At 38.9% G+C, this 20,254-nt stretch overlaps 4 protein-coding genes across 10 annotated transcripts in view; 1 reads left to right on the top strand and 3 right to left on the bottom strand.

Moving 5' to 3' along the window:
- Positions 1-400: 400 nt before the first annotated feature.
- Positions 401-2,303, top strand: LOC126373797 (glutathione S-transferase C-terminal domain-containing protein homolog). The gene has a single exon (XM_050020100.1). It carries the CDS (start codon positions 502-504, stop codon positions 2,281-2,283), a length of 1,782 nt encoding a protein of 593 aa, XP_049876057.1. The 5' UTR covers positions 401-501; the 3' UTR covers positions 2,284-2,303.
- On the bottom strand, positions 2,294-14,862 carry LOC126373790 (1,4-alpha-glucan-branching enzyme). Its single transcript, XM_050020091.1, has 14 exons — positions 14,484-14,862; positions 12,813-12,982; positions 12,213-12,430; positions 11,200-11,344; positions 10,763-10,853; positions 9,832-10,041; positions 8,939-9,010; positions 7,522-7,693; positions 6,306-6,515; positions 5,843-6,014; positions 5,153-5,337; positions 3,638-3,775; positions 2,957-3,070; positions 2,294-2,659 (listed from the first exon to the last, which is right to left on the bottom strand). The coding sequence occupies exons 1-14, from the start codon at positions 14,594-14,596 to the stop codon at positions 2,612-2,614; spliced, it is 2,058 nt and encodes a 685-aa protein (XP_049876048.1). The 5' UTR covers positions 14,597-14,862; the 3' UTR covers positions 2,294-2,611.
- Positions 14,863-15,817: 955 nt separating this feature from the next.
- Positions 15,818-16,460, bottom strand: LOC126373890 (39S ribosomal protein L41, mitochondrial). Its single transcript, XM_050020246.1, has one exon. It carries the CDS (start codon positions 16,380-16,382, stop codon positions 15,894-15,896), a length of 489 nt encoding a protein of 162 aa, XP_049876203.1. The 5' UTR covers positions 16,383-16,460; the 3' UTR covers positions 15,818-15,893.
- Positions 16,461-17,283: 823 nt separating this feature from the next.
- Positions 17,284-20,254, bottom strand: part of LOC126373826 (NAD kinase-like) — a 44,985-nt gene continuing 42,014 nt past the window's right edge. For 5 of the 7 annotated variants that reach the window (XM_050020156.1, XM_050020157.1, XM_050020154.1 and 2 more), the window contains 2 exons: positions 19,912-19,994; positions 17,284-18,838 (listed from right to left, as the gene is read on the bottom strand). In XM_050020156.1, coding sequence (XP_049876113.1) covers positions 18,631-18,838; positions 19,912-19,994 — 291 coding nt within the window. In that variant the 3' untranslated portion in view covers positions 17,284-18,630. Of the gene's footprint in view, positions 18,839-19,911; positions 19,995-20,254 lie in introns of those variants that run through there. The other 2 variants (XM_050020155.1, XM_050020159.1) reach the window with 2 other exon arrangements.

Below are 20,254 nucleotides of genomic sequence, written 5' to 3'. Positions count from 1 at the left end.
GAAAGCAATTGTCCCGTTCCCGTTTCCCGCCGAAAAGCCTGTCTTTCACTGCACTGACGACAACAAACTGCTGACAACTTTTAGATGCTTTTTTTAGCCAAGGACCAAGTATTTGAATTAGACAAGGACACACTCAGATCAACTCAAAGACCAAGTATCAACTGCTGACCTCTCACGTGTCTCGTTTGAGAATACTTGTTTATCAACGGACCTCCGTTGTTTACGAAGTATGTATTTGCTGTTGCTTATGCGTAGCAAACAAGCAGAAAAACCAGGAAAACTTACAAAGAAAACGAGGTATTTCATGTGGAGCGCAGAAAAAAACGTGTAAAACGAACAGTCCTTCGGCAAATAGTCAAGTAACCAGAGCTGGTTATGAATAAATAGAAAAAACATAACATTGACATGTGTCATGAATGACAATTCGCATATGTGCATTTAGGTTATCTACATAAAACTTTGAATTTTAATTAAAAATAAATTAGAATCAAAGTGATAACGATGGCAAATACGGTATACCTCGAAGTATATACAACTTATGAAGATTATCTGAAATCTTCTACAGTAGAGCTGCCCTTGGTTTCATTCATAACATACTCAATTTACAAGTATTGTTCTCCTGAAGAAGTAATTTTGAAATTCGTTCCTGTGATGAAATTAGCAAAGGATTCATTGAAATTGAATTGTACAGACGACATACTATTCGAAAACGCGAGTAATCTGCTATGGCAAGTGTCATCTTGTGTATATCCAGTTGTTTTGTACGATGATACAGTTATAACAGGTCTTTGTGCCGTTGCCAGACATATTTCCAAATATCGGTCCTCCATCCGATCTCCACACGAACACGAAGAAGGTTTACTCGGTTTTCGTAAAACTTGCTTACAAGCTCCGAATGAGGTATCAACATGGACCAAGTTGTGTGAAGTAGATGTAATTAAAACAGTGAAGGAAGTTCTAAGCATGAATGAGTTGCATGAAGTGCCTGAAAACATTGTCCGTTTCGAAAACCATTTAAGTAAACCAGTGCGAGTGCATAATGTGTACAAAATAGCAAGAGATATCAAAAAGGAAACTCTTAAAGCAAAAAATAAAAATGAGGAAGTTGTTATAAAAGAAATGTCAGAAGCAACTGCAAAAAAGACAAGGGTGCGTAAAACAAGAAAGTGGAAGTCTAAAGCGAAGAAGGAACTCCTAATTGACAGTTCAACTAAGATTGAAGATCTAGATTTGAGCCATCAATTTGCAGAAGGACCATTTCTGACTCTAGCTGACATAGTTTTGTTGCCTTCCTATTATATTTTAATTCAGTCACTAGGAGAATCAATCTTTGATACTCAGTTGCCTCTGACATACAAATGGTACAAAAATATTATGGATATTCCTGAAGTAAAAGTTTTAAGTAAAGTACTAAATGGACTGCAGTGCAAGCCCTTATTAATCCAAGATGTAGTTGTACCATGTGCCCCAAAAATTCACAACCCAAAAAAGAGATTGTTCACAAAAGAGGAAGACATAGAAAATGCTTTAAGTACATTGATGGATGGAATGGCATTGGAAGTTATTAGCAATGAATTTGAAAATAGAATTAATTGGAGTGAAATTCCTGATGGAGCGAATCCATCTGCTGGACATTTGCCTGATGAGAGACAAGCAAGAAAGTCATGGCAGCTGGAGAACTTAGCTTTAGCTGTACTTGAGATAGCTAAAGAAGAAGATTTGATTGTAGATTTTTGCAGTGGCAGTGGACATTTAGGAATACTTATTGCCTATTTACTTCCTAAATGCACTATTTTATTGTTGGAGAATAAAGAGCAATCACTCCTTAGAGCTAGGAAAAGAGTTCATGACATGGGTTTGAAGAATGTTTACTTTTTCCAGTGCAATTTGGATTTCTTCATAGGAAAGTTTGACATAGGAATTGCACTACATGCCTGTGGTATAGCAAGTGATTTAGTGCTGGATAAGTGTTTGAAGGCCAATGCCAAGTTTGTGCTGTGCCCATGTTGCTATGGGTCTCTTCATGCCACCGACAGATTGGCCTACCCAAGGAGTAATTTGTTCAAGAACATTTCCATTGATCAGTATCTGTGCATTGGCCATGCAGCTGATCAAACTCATGAAGAACACCCATTAACAGTGAGAGGAGCAAAGTGTATGGCAATTATAGACTCCGATCGTGGCAGATTAGCAGAAGAATTTGGCTACAAAGTTACTCTGTCTAGGCTTAAACCTCTATCATGCACTCCCAAGAATAACCTACTCGTCGGTATCCCATCATGACAATAAAAGGTTTCAAAACAGATCTGTCTTTATTTTCATAAAACAACTTTATTATTTTATAAAATAGACCACACTTTGTACTATCATAATAACAAGTCTTTCATTTTACACTACTGCTTCATAACAGTATATTATATTAAAATATAATAAAAAATATATCTATAAAATAAATGTTACACATTTTTAAGATTATTAGGGTAATAATCTTTGATTTAATTTTATTTCATCTGCATTATTTATAGTAACAATTCTTAAAACAATTATAGAAGCACTTTTAACAAAAAAAGTGTTCATTATGGCAATAGATTTATAAATTCAACAATAAATTTTAATTAACAAGTGCATAAATAATAGCAGTGCGGCAAGGGATGTATACCTGTGAAATAAAAAATATAGTTTTAGAACATTATTTCATTTTTTAAAATCTATTATAGTCCTAACAAGCCTAACTTCACATTTTTATATCGCCTAAGCAGAAAGAATATAATTTCCGCAGACTTCAAGATGAGATAAACATGAATTTTCAACTAATGTAGTGTGGTAGTGCCCTAATGTAAGCAACAACGCTTACACAGCCTTACACTAATAGTGCCATAATGAGTCTCATGACTACAAACAATTTCAAATGGGTGAAATGAATTAAAGAAAAGTCTATTCATATAAACATCCTCACCTGTATAGAATCATTCCTGTTGCCCCAAGGCATGTCCTGCGTGAGGTGTTCGTCACCATCGGGCTCCACGCGACCAAATCCGCCGTATCTCTTACTGTCCGAACAAAGCACCGCCTGCAAAAAAAAAAGGTACGATCATCCTTATTAGACCACTGTTATAAGTGTTATAACCTATTGAAAGACTGCTATGACACATGCATCATTTGTAGAATAAAAAGAACACCATCACTTGCGACACGGCCACGACTAATAGTACGAAATTTATCTACCGTAAGTAGTATTCGCAGCGTCTATTGATTGAAGCAATCGATATAATTCGCACCGCGCGCGGTGAGGCTGCCGTGTAGACTTCGCAAGATACCATTCCTTTTTTCGGAAGACATGTTACTTCTATTTAATACTTCTTCTTATCGTGTGGATTGTGAGGTGGAATACCAGCCTCATCAACCGTCAGGGTTATTATTGAGCCGCCAAGGGCCCCTGACATGGCTCATGTAACGACTACATACTTACATCAGTAAGTAGTAACCGGGACAAACGGCTTAACGTGCCTTCCGAAGCACGGATCATCGGGATCACGGATTTAATAGTACTTATATAACTCAAAGGTCTTTAGGGGTTGAATAATGAAAATTAGCAGCGATAAGGGGCGTAGTGTTTCTATAATGGGGCCTTATGCACCTTATATTTGCCAGCTACGTTGACTCCGACCCTGTAGTCGGTGAAGCTCTGGTAGGGGTGGAAGTTGAAGACGAATAGCAGGCCAGCTCGCTCGAACGCGATCACCTTGTCCCCTTCGTGCTTGCATGACACGTACCCCTAGGGAGAGCAACAACAAAACATTATAAATATAACAAACAAACCTATAATTATTACATTATAGTTTTTTCAAAATGGCATTTTATATAAAATCAACCTCAAATTTTATTATCACGAAATATAATATGTACAGAATTACATTTTTCTTTATTAAAATTCATAATTTCTAAAATTCTGTACTCAAATAATAAATTCAATTTTTTTCACATTTTATATACAGGGTGTTAGTGACATCGTAACGAAAACTTTGAGGGATGATTGAGACCATGATTCTGAGATGATATCAAGTGGAATTTTCCGTCGCAAAAGTATGGAACAGATAATAACTTAAAAAAAAACAAAAATTTTCATGAATTTTCCGACTGAAAATTCCACTTGATTTCAACTCAGAATCATGGTTTGAATCATCCCCCTCAGTATTCGTTACGGTGTCACTAACACCCATACCTACTTGTATGGCTACAGTATGTACTTGCGCGGGGTGTAAGTGACATCGTAACGAATACTGAGGGGGATGATTCAGCTGATTATTCTGAGTTAATATCAAGTGGAATTTTTCATCGCAAAAGTATAGAATTGAAAATAATTTAAAAAAACTAAAAAAAAATCATGAATTTTGCGACGGAAAATTCCACTTGATATGAACTCAGAATCATGGTCTGAATCATCCCCCTCAGTATTCGTTACGATGTCACTAACACCCTGTATTATTAGTTATAATATTGAGCCACAAAGTCAAAGAGATTCGAGATCTGGAGATTTGTAACTCGACGAATATATCACATCAAATTCATTTACCCATATACGTAATACGTATGATATTTGTGTAACCTTTTTGACCACATAACAGGGAATGTTGGAAACAAAAGTAACTTACACAATTGTAATACCTATTTATGGTAAAAAAAATACACAATGACGAGGTGTATAGGACGACCAGGGTCGGCCTGGCCATAGTCGAGGTGGCATTTGCCAGTCGGGCCCCAGCCTGCACGGGTCGCCCACTGGGCTGGCTTGCGGTAACCGTAAAAAGGCCGCATCAAAGCAATTGGATCGTGTATTAGGTTCAAGATAAATTATGAAATTCTGATTACTAAATATCTTTATCTATCTCAGATCTGAAAATAATGAATTTTAATCAAGTAAACGTAATAATAAGTCCGACATTTCATCACGTTTTTCTTCACAGTGTGTGTTTTCATACAAGTTCCATAGTAATTTCGTGTCTTGACGTTTAGTAAAAAGTAACTGATTTGACTAGTTGGAAACTAGTTGGAAAACTGCGACCTCAAGTGAGAGGCAAGCGCTCTACCAACTGGGCTACCACGGCTCATTTATTAACTATATTACTTCAGTAAAAATAAACCAGCTGCTTACAGGGTCCGCCCTCAGCCACCCGTATCTCTCTTCAAGGTCATTCATGTCCTTGTCGAAATTGTTGAGGAACTTGTATTTGAGCAGGTCGTCATCAACCAGGTTCCACTGGCGGCGCGCGTAGTGGTACGAGGAGTTGTTGCCGGCGCGGGGGAAATCCAGCCACTCTGGGTGGCCGAATTCGTTACCTGCAGATACAAAAAGTTCTTCTATCGTGTGGATTGAAAGGTGGATTACCAACCTCATCAACCCGAGGTTTTAGGTGTCAAGAGTTGACACCTCAAACCTGAGCCGCCAAAGGCATCTGTCACGACTCATTTGACGGTTACGTGCTTACATGAGTAGCTTAACGTGCTTTCCAAAGCAGAGATCATCTCACTTTCGGACAATCCGGTTGTTAGCCTGCAAGGTCCTAACCAAACGGGGTCTCACAAAGTGATTTTTGTGATATGTCCCCACCGGGATTTGAACCCGGGAGCTCCAGATCGTGAGCCGAACGCTCAACCACTGAACATTAACAAGAGATGTTAGAAGTAAGTAAGATGTTATCATCTTTCTGCCCTTATTCCACTCTTAAGTGGGTCCGCGGTATCTGCATACCCCAACGGGAAATAGGCGTAATTTTATGTAGGTAAGTATGTATTTTATAAATTTGACCCACAACCCACAGGATTGAATAAGAAAGTAACTGACCAATGAAGTTGAGGTACGCCTCCCCGGCCAGCGAGTGCGTGATGAGCCTGATCATGCAGTGCAGCGCCAGGCCGCGCTCCACCACGGGGCTGGGCTCGGAGAGGGTGCTCATGTGAGTATACATCGCCGCGTCCATCAGCCAAAACGCGATAGTTTTGTCGCCTACCAGCGCCTGCAGGAAAGAAATTGGTCATAAATTGGTGACAAGGAATGCGTAATAGCCACGGAATAGACAGAGGTTGGAAGGGCCAAGTGACCGTAAAACGCGCGCCATACACGTATGATCCGTGCTTCGGAAGGCACGTTAAGCCGTTGCTCCCGGTTACTACTTACTAATGGAAGTATGTAGTCGTTACACGAGTAATTTCAGGAGCCTTTGGCGGCTCAATAATAACCCTGACACCAGGGTTGATGAGGTTGGTATTCCACCTCACAACCCACACGAAGAGAAGAAGCAGTATACCTGGTCGTGGCTCTCAGCATAGGCGACAGTGCCCTCCTTCCAGCGCCTGTTGGTGAGGGTGTGCACGATATGGCCCATCTTCCAGTCCTCGTCGCGTTCCTCCTTCAGTAGCTTGATCCACATGTCCGGGATGGCCATGCCCAGCCGGTAGTCGAACCCGGTGCCGCCTTCGTTCACTGGTCTGCATGTCGCTGGCATGCCTGATACATCCTAGAGTTCATAAAATGGTATGATTTTAACTTTGGAGAGAAAAAGAATGGAAATTGCGTAGCTCTCTAGGTCAAAGATAAATTATGATATTCTGTTTACTTACATACATAAACTCACGCCTATTTCCCACCGGGGTAAGCAGAGACTATAGAATTCCATTTGCTTCGATCCTGACACACTTCTCTTGCTTCCTCAACATTCATCAATCGCTTCATACACGCACGCCGGTTCAGAGTAGATCGTATTAAACCTTTTCTAAGGACATCTCCAATTTGGTCATCGTAAGTCCTTCTCGGTCTTTCTCGGTATTCTGTTTACTTACAAACAGTTTTAAAACTGACGAAAAACACTTTTTCTAACGTAACTTATTTATGAATTTTAAACATGAAAAACGTACTTAATAATAAGCCCGGCATTTTATCACGTTTTTCTATGACGTCACAGTGTGCTTTTTCATACAATATCCTTGGTAATTTCGTGTTTTGACGTTAAGTAAAATTTAACTGATTCGACTAGTTGGAAACTTAGCCTATTGGGGTAATCAGAGGTACATCCATCGCAAGATGAAGTACCCACATCCACGGAGTTTTCTATTTCACCAACATATGCAAATGTATGCAAAGGTGTCAGAGCCCCTTACCTCCCAATGATCGAATCAGAAATGAGGAGATCCGCAGGAGAACTAAAGTCACCGACATAGCTCGGAGAATTGCAAAGCTGAAGTGGCAGTGGGCAGGACACATAGCGAGGAGAACCGATGGCCGTTAGGGCGGAAAGGTTCTAGAATGGCGACCACGTGTCGGACGACGCTCATTGGGTAGGCCCGCTACAAGGTGGACCGACGATCTGGTGAAGGGCGCGGGAAGCCGCTGGATGCGGGCAGCGCAGGACCGATCGTCGTGGAGATCCTTGGGGAGGCCTATGCCCAGCAGTGGGCGTCTTACGGCTGATGATGATGCAAATGCCCTTGAGTATACAAATGCCTTGATGTACTAATCAAGCTTACCTCAGCAATAGTGATAGCCCTATCGTCGAGGGTATGAACGATCTCGTTGGCCAGCATGAGGTAGACCAGCGCCTCAGTGTCCACGTTTAGCCCGTAGTACTCGTCGTAGTGACCTGAGAAGCCTTCGCCGATGCCGCGACTGTGGTACAACATGGATGTGACGCCGTCGAATCTAGAAAGAAAGAAAGAAAGAAAGAAAATATTTATTTCCATATTGGACGCCACATTTACAAACTTACATTACAGAAATAAAAAAAAATTGAAAAAAAAACAAAGACAAAAAGACAAATAATACAGACAAATTAAATACACAATGGAGGCGCCCAAAATAAAAAAAGGATCTCCCTCAGCATAATGCCGTGACACGTGCTTAGCACGGGCCGCGGCGCTGGTTTTATGGGAGACCTATCGAACGTGAGCCACGGACACACCAAACTCAATTACGTACCTACTAATATACAATAAAGAAAACATACTATGATACTTACATATATTATTATAGATATATATTCCTATCAAAAATATAATATATATTCAATCTGTGGGGAATATCATCTGTTACATAAACAATTTACATAACAAGTCACCATACACAAGAGAAATTGACACGGTTAACAGTGTGGCATAGAGGATTGATATCTTTGGGGCCGTCCATTAATCATGCGAGCCTCGAGAGGGGGGGAGGGGTCCATGAAAAAAAATCACGAAATATTATAAGGGGGGGGGGGGGGTAGTAATATATCACGAGAGGAGCTCGGTGGCGCAGCGGTAAACGCGCTCGGTCTGCGATTGTTAAAGTAAAGCAACTTTCGCAGAGGCCGGTCATAGGATGGGTTACCACAAAAAAAAAAAGTTTTCATCTCGAGCTCCTCCGTGCTTCGGAAGGCACGTTAAGCCGTTGGTCCCGGCTGCATTAGCAGTCGTTAATAACCACCAATCCGCACTGGGCCCGCGTGGTGGTTTAAGGCCCGATCTCCCTATCCATCCATAGGGAAGGCCCGTGCCCCAGCAGTGGGGACGTTAATGGGCTGATGATGATGATTTATTTTTTCGGCAAACGCGCGATACTGAACCGAAAAGCGGCGTTTCGTGCCATTATTTTGGTAGGTACTAAAACTACACGTGATATAGGATGGGGGGGGGGGGATAGTCCTGACCCTCACCATGTATCACCAATGGGGGGGTTAAAAATGACTTTGGGTACCTGGTACAACATTGTTTCAACCAATTTCGATTTTTGACAGCTTTTTTTTTGGAATTTGAAGTTAGAACAAGTTAGTAATATTTTTAAAGATACTTATGATATACAACACATTACGTGTTAGAATGGGGGGGGGGGGGGGGTCTCATACAGTGACCGTCATGGTCAGAACTTCGTCTTCGTCATATATAAATGTATATAATTATGGTTATTTACCTGAATCCATCGAACTGATACTCCTCCTGATACCACCGGAGATTGGATAGCAGGAATCTCAACACCTCCGTTCTAAAATACAAATTAGTATGTTGATAAGTACTTAATTCATGTTATTACGGTTGACAATCCAATAGTACTAGTACTTCGACGTCAGATTAAACACACAGAACGTTTGACTAATGTTAAAAGGAAAAAGCAAAGTCGATGGACTAGGAACATTATTAACCTTAGTCACATCACTAATTTTCACATTTGACAACTTTGACAGCTTTATTTCCCGCCGTTGCTTGAAGTTGTAAAAGTTAACCTTTAAATATAACTTGTTTCTGCTCGTACAGATTATGTGGATTGTGAGGTGGTTTACCAGACTAATCAACCCTGGTGTCAGAGTTACTATTGAGCTGCCAAAGGTCCCTGACATGGCTCTTGTAACGATTACTTACTTACATCAGTAAGTAATTTAGTACATAGTATGCGCTGAACTAACTAAGCAATTCCTCTAAAACATAAATATTGCTACTTGATATTTGTTCACAATGCGCACTTACTTTTATATGCGGAAATGTCAAATTGCAATATTGCTTTTTAGATTAATTGCTTCGATGGAGCCTTTTTAGACACCCTGTTAGTGCCAGTGATTTGCTGTTCCCGGGAAAGTTCCCATTTTCGGGAAGGCGTAAATACGACTAGGTATATTACCTAACCTTTAGGCAGATAAGACCAGAATACAATAAATAATAATTTAATTTGAAAAAATATATTTTCAATTATTATTTTTTTGGATTTAATGTGAAAAAGAAAAAAATGCCAGTGACCTTACTATTAAGAGGAACAGTCCCGGTAACGACACGCCACTGGCCAATGCCCCCTTTGCTTTGTTTTCTACTTACTCAGAGTAGTTAAAGAGGCGGCTGTCCCACAGCGAGTGTGTGCCGCGCGGCCCGTCGTGGAAGTAGCACGCGTTGGTGCCGTCGAACTCGTTGAGTCCGTCCAGCGTGTTCTTGGAGGCGTGAGAGTGGACCACGTCCAGTAGCACGTACAGGCCCATCTCGTGAGCTTTGTCGATGAGTTGCTTCAGCTCACAGGGCGTGCCGTAGCGGCTGGAAGGTGTTAAGCGAGGCTCGGTCATGGATATAGGTATTCATTATTTAATAGCTGTGTTCTAAAAATAAGAATCCGTGATAGCATTTAGAACAGGGTTTCCAGGATTTGTGCCCAGTAAACGGTAATAGACTCGTCCCCTATTAGATGCATGGGTCTTAAACGCACACTATCTGTATCCCCGAAGGCGTAGACAGAGATGTATTGTATAGGTTCACCCACTTCTCACCAGCTATGTTCAAGTACCATATAACAGGGGGCGAGCCCATTATAATCGGGTACAAATCCTGGAAACCGCCTGATATCAATTATCTATGATCGAAACATGAATTCCAACTCTTTATGAGTTGAAGTCAAATTCAATGGTATAGAGCTGGAGCCGAGATTCGAACGATGAACGATGTATCACGGATATTTAAGAAAATTATATAGTATCTTATATTATTAAGATACTCCACAGCGGTGAAGAAAAACATCGTGAGGAATCCCACGTTTCGGAGGTATGTGACCTAATTTCTATTGGGCTGGTTTTCCCTTCGGATTGGAAGGTCAGACAGGCAGTCGCTTCTGTGAAAACCGGACCTGTCAAATCTTCAGATTAGGTAAGCGGACCCTGTGAGAACGGGATAACGCTAGGGAGATAATAATATAAAGTACTCCACACTTTTATATCCATTAATCTACCTAGATCTATCTAATCTTAATCCAACATCGGCTTACCTGCTGGCCGCAAAGAAGCTGGTCACTTGATACCCGAACGACGCATAATACGCGTGCTCCATTATGGCCATCAGCTGAATGGCATTGTATCCTATAACAAGCATTTTAGTTTACATATTGATGTGACTTTCAACCTCAGAGGAAAAGTGATCGAATAAATTCTTAGTCGACAGGGTTTTGAACTCACAGCGACGAACTTGTTCGAATGAGGGACTACCAGGCTACGTTTTCTAAAATAAATATAGATGGCGCTGTACAGAGTTTCTTTCGTTTAACCTTCTAATTTCACAAAGCCACAACTTGCAGCCAGTTTTGCTACGAAGTCCTAAGATTCTGTCGGATTTTATTTTTATATCAGACGAAGCTTTACAACTAGCAAAAAAATTTTCTTCAAAGTGAAATTTCTACGAGTACTTAGTTCCACCTCGCATACGAACCTTGTTTCTTTATCCTGGGCAGGACATTATCCATGAATTCCTTGTACGTGCCGACTCTACCCTCAGTAGTGGCGATACCAACATGGCTCTCGTAGATTTTGAGAGAAGCGGGCTTTTTTACTTTCTGGTTCTTGAATTTGTACGGCTGAAATAAATGGAAATATTATTGTTTATTTTGAGATTATCGAGATTTATTTGAATATTTCGCACTGGCTGCACATGCTGAAAAAAAGAATCATTAATGCCTTTTACGAGTTTAAAAAGAACGTCATATATTTTACTGAAATTAATGGCGGCTGAAATAATTCTTTTGAATATACCAGCCAGATGTAACTTCTGAACAAAGAAGATTATTTCATTAAAATCTGTTTGGAATATAAATAAGCAAAGATCATTTTGAACATGTGTGTGACAGCATAAAAAAACATATCAAATGAGTTTGACCATTTTTTTATTTATTATTATTTTTTATATTTTTTAATCATCATCTTTATGTACTTTATAACACACGGGACCGTATATACCTATCTATAAGTACTTATCTAGTTATAGATAACCACAAAGATAACGCGTCTAGCTAGGTGCATTGTAAAACCTTATCTTACGACGCAAAGAGATACGCAGTATATTTAATGCACTAAGTATATAATCATCAATCTCTCGTATTGATCGACTAGCTAGGGGATCATCTTGTTGGTATGTGTTGTGTTTGGTATTTTATGTGGCTAGGTTGCCTATATTAAGTGTAAGGCAATCATAAAAAAAAGACTTAGAAATGTGGTATAGTAATAGTAACCTTGGTATATTTATGGAAGTATCTATTGGGTTAGTAAGTGGGTGCCTTTTCATATTTTGATGACTTTTAACTATAGGCGAGATAAGGTGCCTTGTATTATTATTACTTTACTACCCGACAGCGGCGACGCAAAAAGGAGTATTATGTGTTTGATCGCTTTGTATGTGTCTACGTACGTCTGTTCCCTCCTAAACTAAGTACTACTTATTTTACTTACTTGATCAGGTTTATAAATGAACTGTTGATATGTGAACCCTTCGTGAGGTTTAACGTAGCTTGCCCAAGGCGATATCCTGTAGAGATGGTCGTTGACGATGATCTGCACTCGTCCGCCATGTTTCAACGCGCATGCGCCGTCGGCGTTAGGCGGAATGTGCAGCTCCCATTTGCCATATTCTAGCTTTTTGAACGCGTGGCTCTTTGAGTTCCAGCCATCTGGAATTAAGTGTAAGTATATTTAATTAGTTAGAATTTTATTTTATGGTAAGTACATTTCTTCTGGCTTTTTACTAATAACATCCCTCGCGGCACGTCAACCGCGCCGCGTACAGCGTGAATTATATCAAGGGCTTCGACCAATAGCCGTACGTCGTCTCTATCTACGTAGATAGCATTCGGTTGTCGTGCAGGCCCTGCATATAAGGTTATTTAGATACAAATCATTATAGGCATTAAAAGATCGCTAGATGGCGTCACCTATTCGTAATATAAATCGATAGGATAGGTAGTATTTATTACGTAATACGTAGTATTAATTTGCTTTTGCAGATTAAAACTTCTCGACTGCTAAAGTGTAAGATTGGCTTCATCAACTCACTGAAGTCTCCCTGCAGATGGATGGAGTGCGCGCCCGGGGCCCACTCACGCCATGTCACGGAGCCGTTGCTGTGGAACTGTGGCCCGTAGTACTTGTACCCCTGCGTGAAACCCTGAACTCCGCCCTCCCACGACTCCATACGCTGCCACAGGTCTTTGAAGCACCCATATCTAAGGACGGAAAGTCGTGCTATAGGCTAGTTTCCACCTAGTCAAATCAGTTACTTTTTAATAAACGTCAAAACACAAAATTACTATGGAATTTGTACGAAAAAGAGCACTGTGACGTCATAGGAAAACGAAAAAGTACGCACACCTCACCGAGCTTTCTGTTAAACCAACGTCATAGGCGGTGATGAGCCGTTTCGCCGTTTATAATGGTCGGTATTCTTCCTCTAAGGGTCGAGCCACCTGTGTTAATGAGAACTGCACTACTTACACACAGATAAATTAAAAACTGATAAACTCATTTGACCAGCTTAGTGCCGGCATTTCCTTAGTAGTATTTATTCGTCATTCTATGACTTAACTAGCTGTAAAACGTCTCGAAATGAAGTTTTTATGTTTATATCAGATCGAAGAATAAAGTGAAGAGTTGGTAGGTCCAAACTCCAACTTATTTGATAAGCATTAAATTTAACAAGCAGTAATTTTATTATTATGGTAGATGGTACCTAATATTTAGGTACGTTACCCTGCAAATGCGATTACGCGACCGTGACATAGGTACCCTAGGAGTGCAGCCACAGAGCGCAGCAAAACAAGTTTTTAGTAAAGTTCGCATACCGTAACATAAGAAGTGTATAATTTAACATGTAAATAAGGCAGACTCATTCGAGTATTCTGTGGAGTAGGCAGGCTTGGGAATGTTCCCGGCAGTAAAAACGCGCAAAACTTATGTAAAAAGAGCTTCATTAGATACCTACTCTTTAGGCAGATAAGACCAGAGTACAAGAAAGAATAATTTGAAAAAGAAAAGCAGCAGTGTCCTTATTCCTTATTATTAATGAGTTTTTACAACGGGAACTTTCCCACTTTGAGAATATTCCCGGCTCTACCCTCCGGACGTAGTATTATTCCTTATTCTGTGCCTCCGGTTTATTTTTTGCACAATGTACAATGCACAACTTTTGCACAATAGAGAGTGGAACATTACGTTATGCTGTTTAAGTACGCTTAACTAACATTCATATTTAGGTTACTAAATGCAGTACGTGCACGTGCAAGTGTTAAAACGGCATTCTTGTTTATATGTATACGTTTCCTTGGTCTTTGGTTTCATACTTCATACCAATGACCTTAAGTTTGACATTGAAGATGTCTCGTTCAATGAAATAAGACGCTTGAAGCGCTTCATATTACCTACATGTAAGATGGTTCAAAGTTTCGGTAAGTAGGTAAATACCTACCTATTGGATGTTGTTATATGGGTATAATTAAATAAGTTCATAATCCATTAAGACCATTGGTAAAAATGTACCTATAAATTACATTTTATTTTTTATAACAACTTTATATAACTGAAGCGCTTTCTCGCTGAAATGCCAATGCTTAGTAAACATGAGTTTAGGTAACCTCTATTTAACGTTTTATTTATCGGTATAATGAAGTTTTGACTAATAATGAGACTTTGTTATGAATAAATCTCAAAGGAAAATTATTTACAACTCACCTGCGACGTATTTCGCGTTCGTAGGGTTTTAAATAGCCGTCCCTTTCGAATAATTTCTCTAAGTCGGGGACTGGTACGTCCATCGGATCCATAGCGGAATAATTACCACCCATTCTATGTTTGTGTATTGGTATCTGTGGAACCGGCTCGAACTGCGCAGGCGCCTCACAACCGCGCGAAACGATAGCACTCGTTTGAATGATAAACAAGCGATATTGTAGGAATTAATGTAGTTTCCGATAACTTCGGGTCAAGTTTGCTCACTAGATCACTCGTAATTGTACTGTAGCACCTACCTACATACCAACTTTTTTGTTTGATTTCCATTCACCCTCTTATCTTACTAATTAAAAATGTTAAAAAATCACGTTGCGCTTGCGCACGCGTGTCGACAATCTGCAATCGTTGTTTTAACTAGATTAGGTGTCGTGCCACTAAGTGGATATATTCTATACCTACAGTATTGTCTATACGTACCTACCTGTTTAACTAAACAGGTACACAAGTTAGTGGCAGAGATGTTTACTATGTTGTATTATTCGTTAGTAGTAGATATTTTTTATCACACTAATCTTGTAGGAATTAAGTGGTTTACAACTCTAGCTGCCTAAGGTTTAAGAGAACAAACTCATTATAAATAACTAAGTTATTTGTGTTGACATTATTCATCATTATCCAAGAGTTTTAATTTCATAAATACCTAATTAGTATACCTACCTACCGATCCAATCGAAGCTTCGGGCCGGCTTCAGACATTAATTGGGTAGTTTCCTAGGTCAAAGATAATTTTTGAAATTCTGATTACTACATAAAGACAGATCTAAAGGTGACAAAAATATCTTTAACTTATTCTTCTTGTTGTTTTGATGGCATTCAGATTTTTCAGCCCAGTATTTTGCCACCCGGACAGCATTTTCACGTACAGGAATCAGGTAAACTTACTTAAGAATTTTAATAAAGAAAAATATATAATAATAATATGTGGTACCTAATAATATGGTGTGATACCTAATTCTGTTTTGTTTTTCTATGACATCACAGGTTGCTCTTTCATACAAATTCATGTAAGTAATTTCATGTTTTGACATTTAGTAAAAAGTGATTTGACTAGTTGGAAACTACCCTATTACCAAAATCATATAGGGATTTTAAATGTGATAAAAATGAAATGAACTATCTATTATTGCCTACGTTATGTGTAGCCTATATCGTTGTCACATTGTTGGCCACAAACTGTAAAGAGGGTAATAAATAGTATTCAATAAATACTACAATTTACAAATACTGCTGCATTTTAGGTTGGTGAAAAAACATGAAAAAAGAATTTACAACAATAATTGATAACAGCGTCACTATTTATTTTGTACATTTAACTTAACTACTTAAAACGGACTACAAAAGCATTAAAACCTAAAAAATATCAGAGCCTGTTCTCTTTGCTCTGGCTACAGCTTCTTCAGGCTCCAATTTTTCATCCTCTGATGGCTCAAGAGGCTTTCCATCTTTGTCTAACTTTCCTTGTTTAAAATCTGTGACAATTTTCTTGCTATATACCGCGTCAAAAAGCTGTTGCGGAGTAAATTCGCTTTGTATAACATCTGCCGCTTTGTAGGAAACATAGGGTTTTAGATCACAACCTTTGAGGTCCGGTACGATAAGTTCCGGGATCATCTCGGGGACAGTGACGAAGCGGCCGTTCAGGATGTATCCCGTGTCTCGCACTCCTCGTTTATCGACAGGCAACTCTGGATTCAAACTGTTTTGCTTCTGTTTATGCAATCTGCTCCCTCTCTTATTTGCAACCACAAATTTACGGAAATTTCTTTTCCCTTCCCTTGGTGCTGACACAGAAATGGTTCGCTTTGATATCAACTGAATTAACGGAATAATTTTCGACATCTTTCGTTAAATATGTAATTTTATTTATATTATCGTATCGAACATTGAACGTAGTGTTTGAGGTTATGTAATTGTCAATTTTTTTTTTTTTTTTGGTTTGGTTTTCCCCGAAGGGTAAGGCAAAGGGAACTATGCCCATACAGCCATGTCTGACGTATTTTTTTTCTTGATGATTAATAAAATGATGAAAGGTGATGATGATGAAACCTAAGCCCCCACCCTCGGAGTAGACTCCTACTCCGAACCCCAAACGAATTAACTCAAAAGTCCGCATAAACTTTTGAGTTATGAAGCGGCTTCCTGACACGAAGCGAAAATAGGCAGATACACTTTGTTTATTGAATACTCCAATATAATAACACTCGCGAATGTCTTCCGACTAACTTAATGCGATCATTAACCACAAAACACCACTTCGTATTAATTATTTAGATTATTCAATGAAGAAAGCAACTGTCCCGTTCCCGCCTCCCGCCAAAAAGCCTGTAATTGTCAAATTCAATTGACATTTTCGCAAGGTAAGGTCTGATAGTTGTAAACCGATAATTTCCGAAAAAATCGATTATAAGATCCAGATCCCGCGAAAATCAAATTCTTACAAAACTGGGCAAAAAATCAAAATATGACTACTTTATAGACCTTATATTTTTCCTTTTGTTTTCTTCTGATATTTTAGCGTCGATTTGCTAGTTAAGTGCAATGAAGTATATTTATGTGTATTGAATTAAGTTTAAACAAGCAGATATGTACAAATATTTTACATTTTGCAAACATTTTAAATCAATCTAACGTGGGAATAAAGTTTTCGCTCTTTGCAAATAGAAGACTTGTAATCAGTAGGTATATTGAAAATATCAGTCGGAAGTAAAAGATAGAGTAACACGGAAATAAAAATACAACATTGAGTCAAAATTTGTATAATTTATAATAGAACATTATGATAGGTAAGTAGGATATATCTTATTATACACGTGAAACAAATCCAAAAAGTTTAAATTTCTTAACAGTCAGTTTATGAACTTCACACATTTCAGCAACACCAATGATATAGATTTAGTAGTTTGTGATGTAACTAATTTATATTATTTTATAGTTTTTTAAAAGTGTAGGATTTGAAAGGATAACATACTCGCTGTAAAAAGGGATAACAATAATCTAAAATTTACATTTTGCTTTAAACCACACATACAAAAGCAGAGTGTATAACCCTTGTTAATATCTACTTAACACTTTGTGCTCGCCATGAACACCTGTGAATTTTCTTACTTATAAATTGGCACTATTCAATTTCAGGTAGCACCTTAACCATTTAAAGCCTTAGCACACACGTGTTTATCGCACAATTCCTAACCGATACGATACTTAATGCGACCATAAGTGTGGGCAATGAATAACGTATTATGAAAAGCGTCATGGCGACTAAAATCGATGTGTTTAAGACTATTTGACCTAGTTTCACTTATACCAAGATGACGACTGAACTAGCGCGCCCAAGCCTGAGTACAAGTAATATTTACTGTAACAGTCGAAAGTCAATACATTATGAAGTGAAAGTTGTAATATCCTTACCAACTACTTCATTAATGTAAAGCAAAACCTGCATCGAAACAAGAACATAAATCAAACATACCCAAAAGAGACATAACAGATTTTTTATTGTCCAAGGGAATGTTGAAAACAAATTGAAACAAAATATGTATCACATAAGTAAATAGCGTGTAAACTTAACAATATCTATAAGTAGGATACTAGAGAATCATTTACACACCGCCACAATAAAATTATTCTAAGTTTTCTCTGTTTGCAACACACGTGTTTAATGGGTGGAATATTCTCGAGACTCAAAAATCTTTCGCATTATTATTACATTCAATAAATATCAATGATTTTTCTTACTTGCTTGTATCAATCATAATCACACTGAAACTAGCAGATATCATCGCACGATCACAGATTGGATAAGTGAAATATTAACGAGACAGCTAATTTGCATGTCGAACAATTTGCTTAGAAAGCATATTACGGGCTATAACAGGACCCTTTGACACTTTGTAAAATTAAAGTAAACACTTGACAATAGAAGTAACAGTGTTCCTTAGTCTTCAAGAAACTTCTTGAAGACCGGTGAAGTCATAATATTGAATGATATGAGGTGCGCAAAACAATCCCTCCTGCCCCTTAAAACTGCTTTACAAAAAGCTTTATACATATTAGACAGGCCTTATGCTAGAGTGGAGCCCGCGAGCGGTCACGTGTCGGCCGGCCGGTCGTCGCTGTGGTTATTGTCGAGGTCCTCCATAGGGTCGCTGGAGGTGAGGTCACTCATCTCATCTATTTGCTTCTGCTTCTTGCGCACGTTCCAGTGCAGGCACTCCGCTAATGAGTCGAACCAGTCTGAGATCTGGTCCTGCGCGCATATCGACGGCACCGGGTACACGGACGTTGTTACGTACAGACTGAAACGTGAACAGTTTTATTAATGTCGGCTTTTTCGATACGCTTTACGGGAAAACATACTGCTTTAACATTGGCTTTTAGGTACGCACTTTTAGTTTAAAATCATCTGATACATGATGCATGTGTTCTACGTCATTATACATGCGAGAAAATCGCGGTTTCAACCAATAGACGCAGCGTAAGCTATCTACGTAGCTAAACACTCGGAGTCTATTGGCCAAAATATCGCGGATACGATATTTGACGCGTTTACGTCGGTAGTGTCTACCATGCTGCGGGGTCAACCAAGACTTCAAGTCTGTACTATAGTCGACAGTAGAAAGACCATTAGCGCCAATGACAGAAGAGCATGTTTTCTCGTATGACGTCATATATTTATTAAACAGATATAACTGAATTTTATATATTATTTTGGCTGCAATTGTTAATAATATTTGGTGTTAGAAAAGTTAGTTATTATGTTAAATAAACATGCAATAATCAGTATGCAAGCATCAAGCGTAATACAAGCTCTACCAACACACAATGCTACAAAACATTCTATCACTGTTTTTTTTACTCTTAATTTATATGACGATTTAATCATTTATTGCCTTAAATGAAATCAAAAGATATGCCAGTATGGATATAGAATTATGATTCTAAAATGCTTGTTGTATGTTGTAATGAAAAGATCCCAAATGTATCTATTTTGTTCAGACAGAAATGGGTCTCGCGTTTGAGCTTTCTATTATCGCATTCTACATTCGCTGTGTTGTATACTTTACATAGGCATATTCACAAGCAAGCTCTCTCGCTCGAACGCGAGACCGATTTAGTCTAGAACCCTTACACCCGTATTCTAAGATGTTCACACGAACTGTCATCGAATCCATCCTCAGTTGAAGCTACCTCAAGGTCTTCCTCGAAAACGGCTCAAAGTAGATGGTCTTAAACTCAAGTATACACCAATAATTTCGTATATAATTCAACATAAAATACCGAAATGCACAGCTGAGGCCGAGTTGAGTGGAGAAATTAGAGTTAACATTTTAAAATACGGGTTTTAGACACTAAGCATCTATAAATGTACCTATCGCCAGGTCTGAGCGTCAACTGCGAGCGCCCGTCGAAGGATACGCTAGCCACGTTTCTCGCCTCTATGCTAGGCGTTATCTGAAACAAATCCTTCGACTTTCAAGCATTTTGCTTTCACAAATTTCGATTTTGGGAGAGGTCGGAATTAGGTAGGTACCTACGTAGATGGCGGGGTCAAAGATAAACTATAAAATGACCAGGTAGGTATATTGAAATAGAAGCCAGCCTAAAATGATCAATAATCAATCCCATTCTTCTATTTAACCTCTCATCTGTCGAGTTACAACAGATTTTACATTGTCTCTAGTTGAGGTATGCGTTCCGAGTCGGAATGCCGA

This window comes from Pectinophora gossypiella, chromosome 16, assembly GCF_024362695.1.
Source record: "Pectinophora gossypiella chromosome 16, ilPecGoss1.1, whole genome shotgun sequence".
NCBI classification, from domain to species: Eukaryota; Metazoa; Arthropoda; class Insecta; order Lepidoptera; family Gelechiidae; genus Pectinophora; species Pectinophora gossypiella.
Note: the sequence above shows the minus strand (reverse complement) of the source record. Positions and strands in the feature narration are given on the sequence as shown.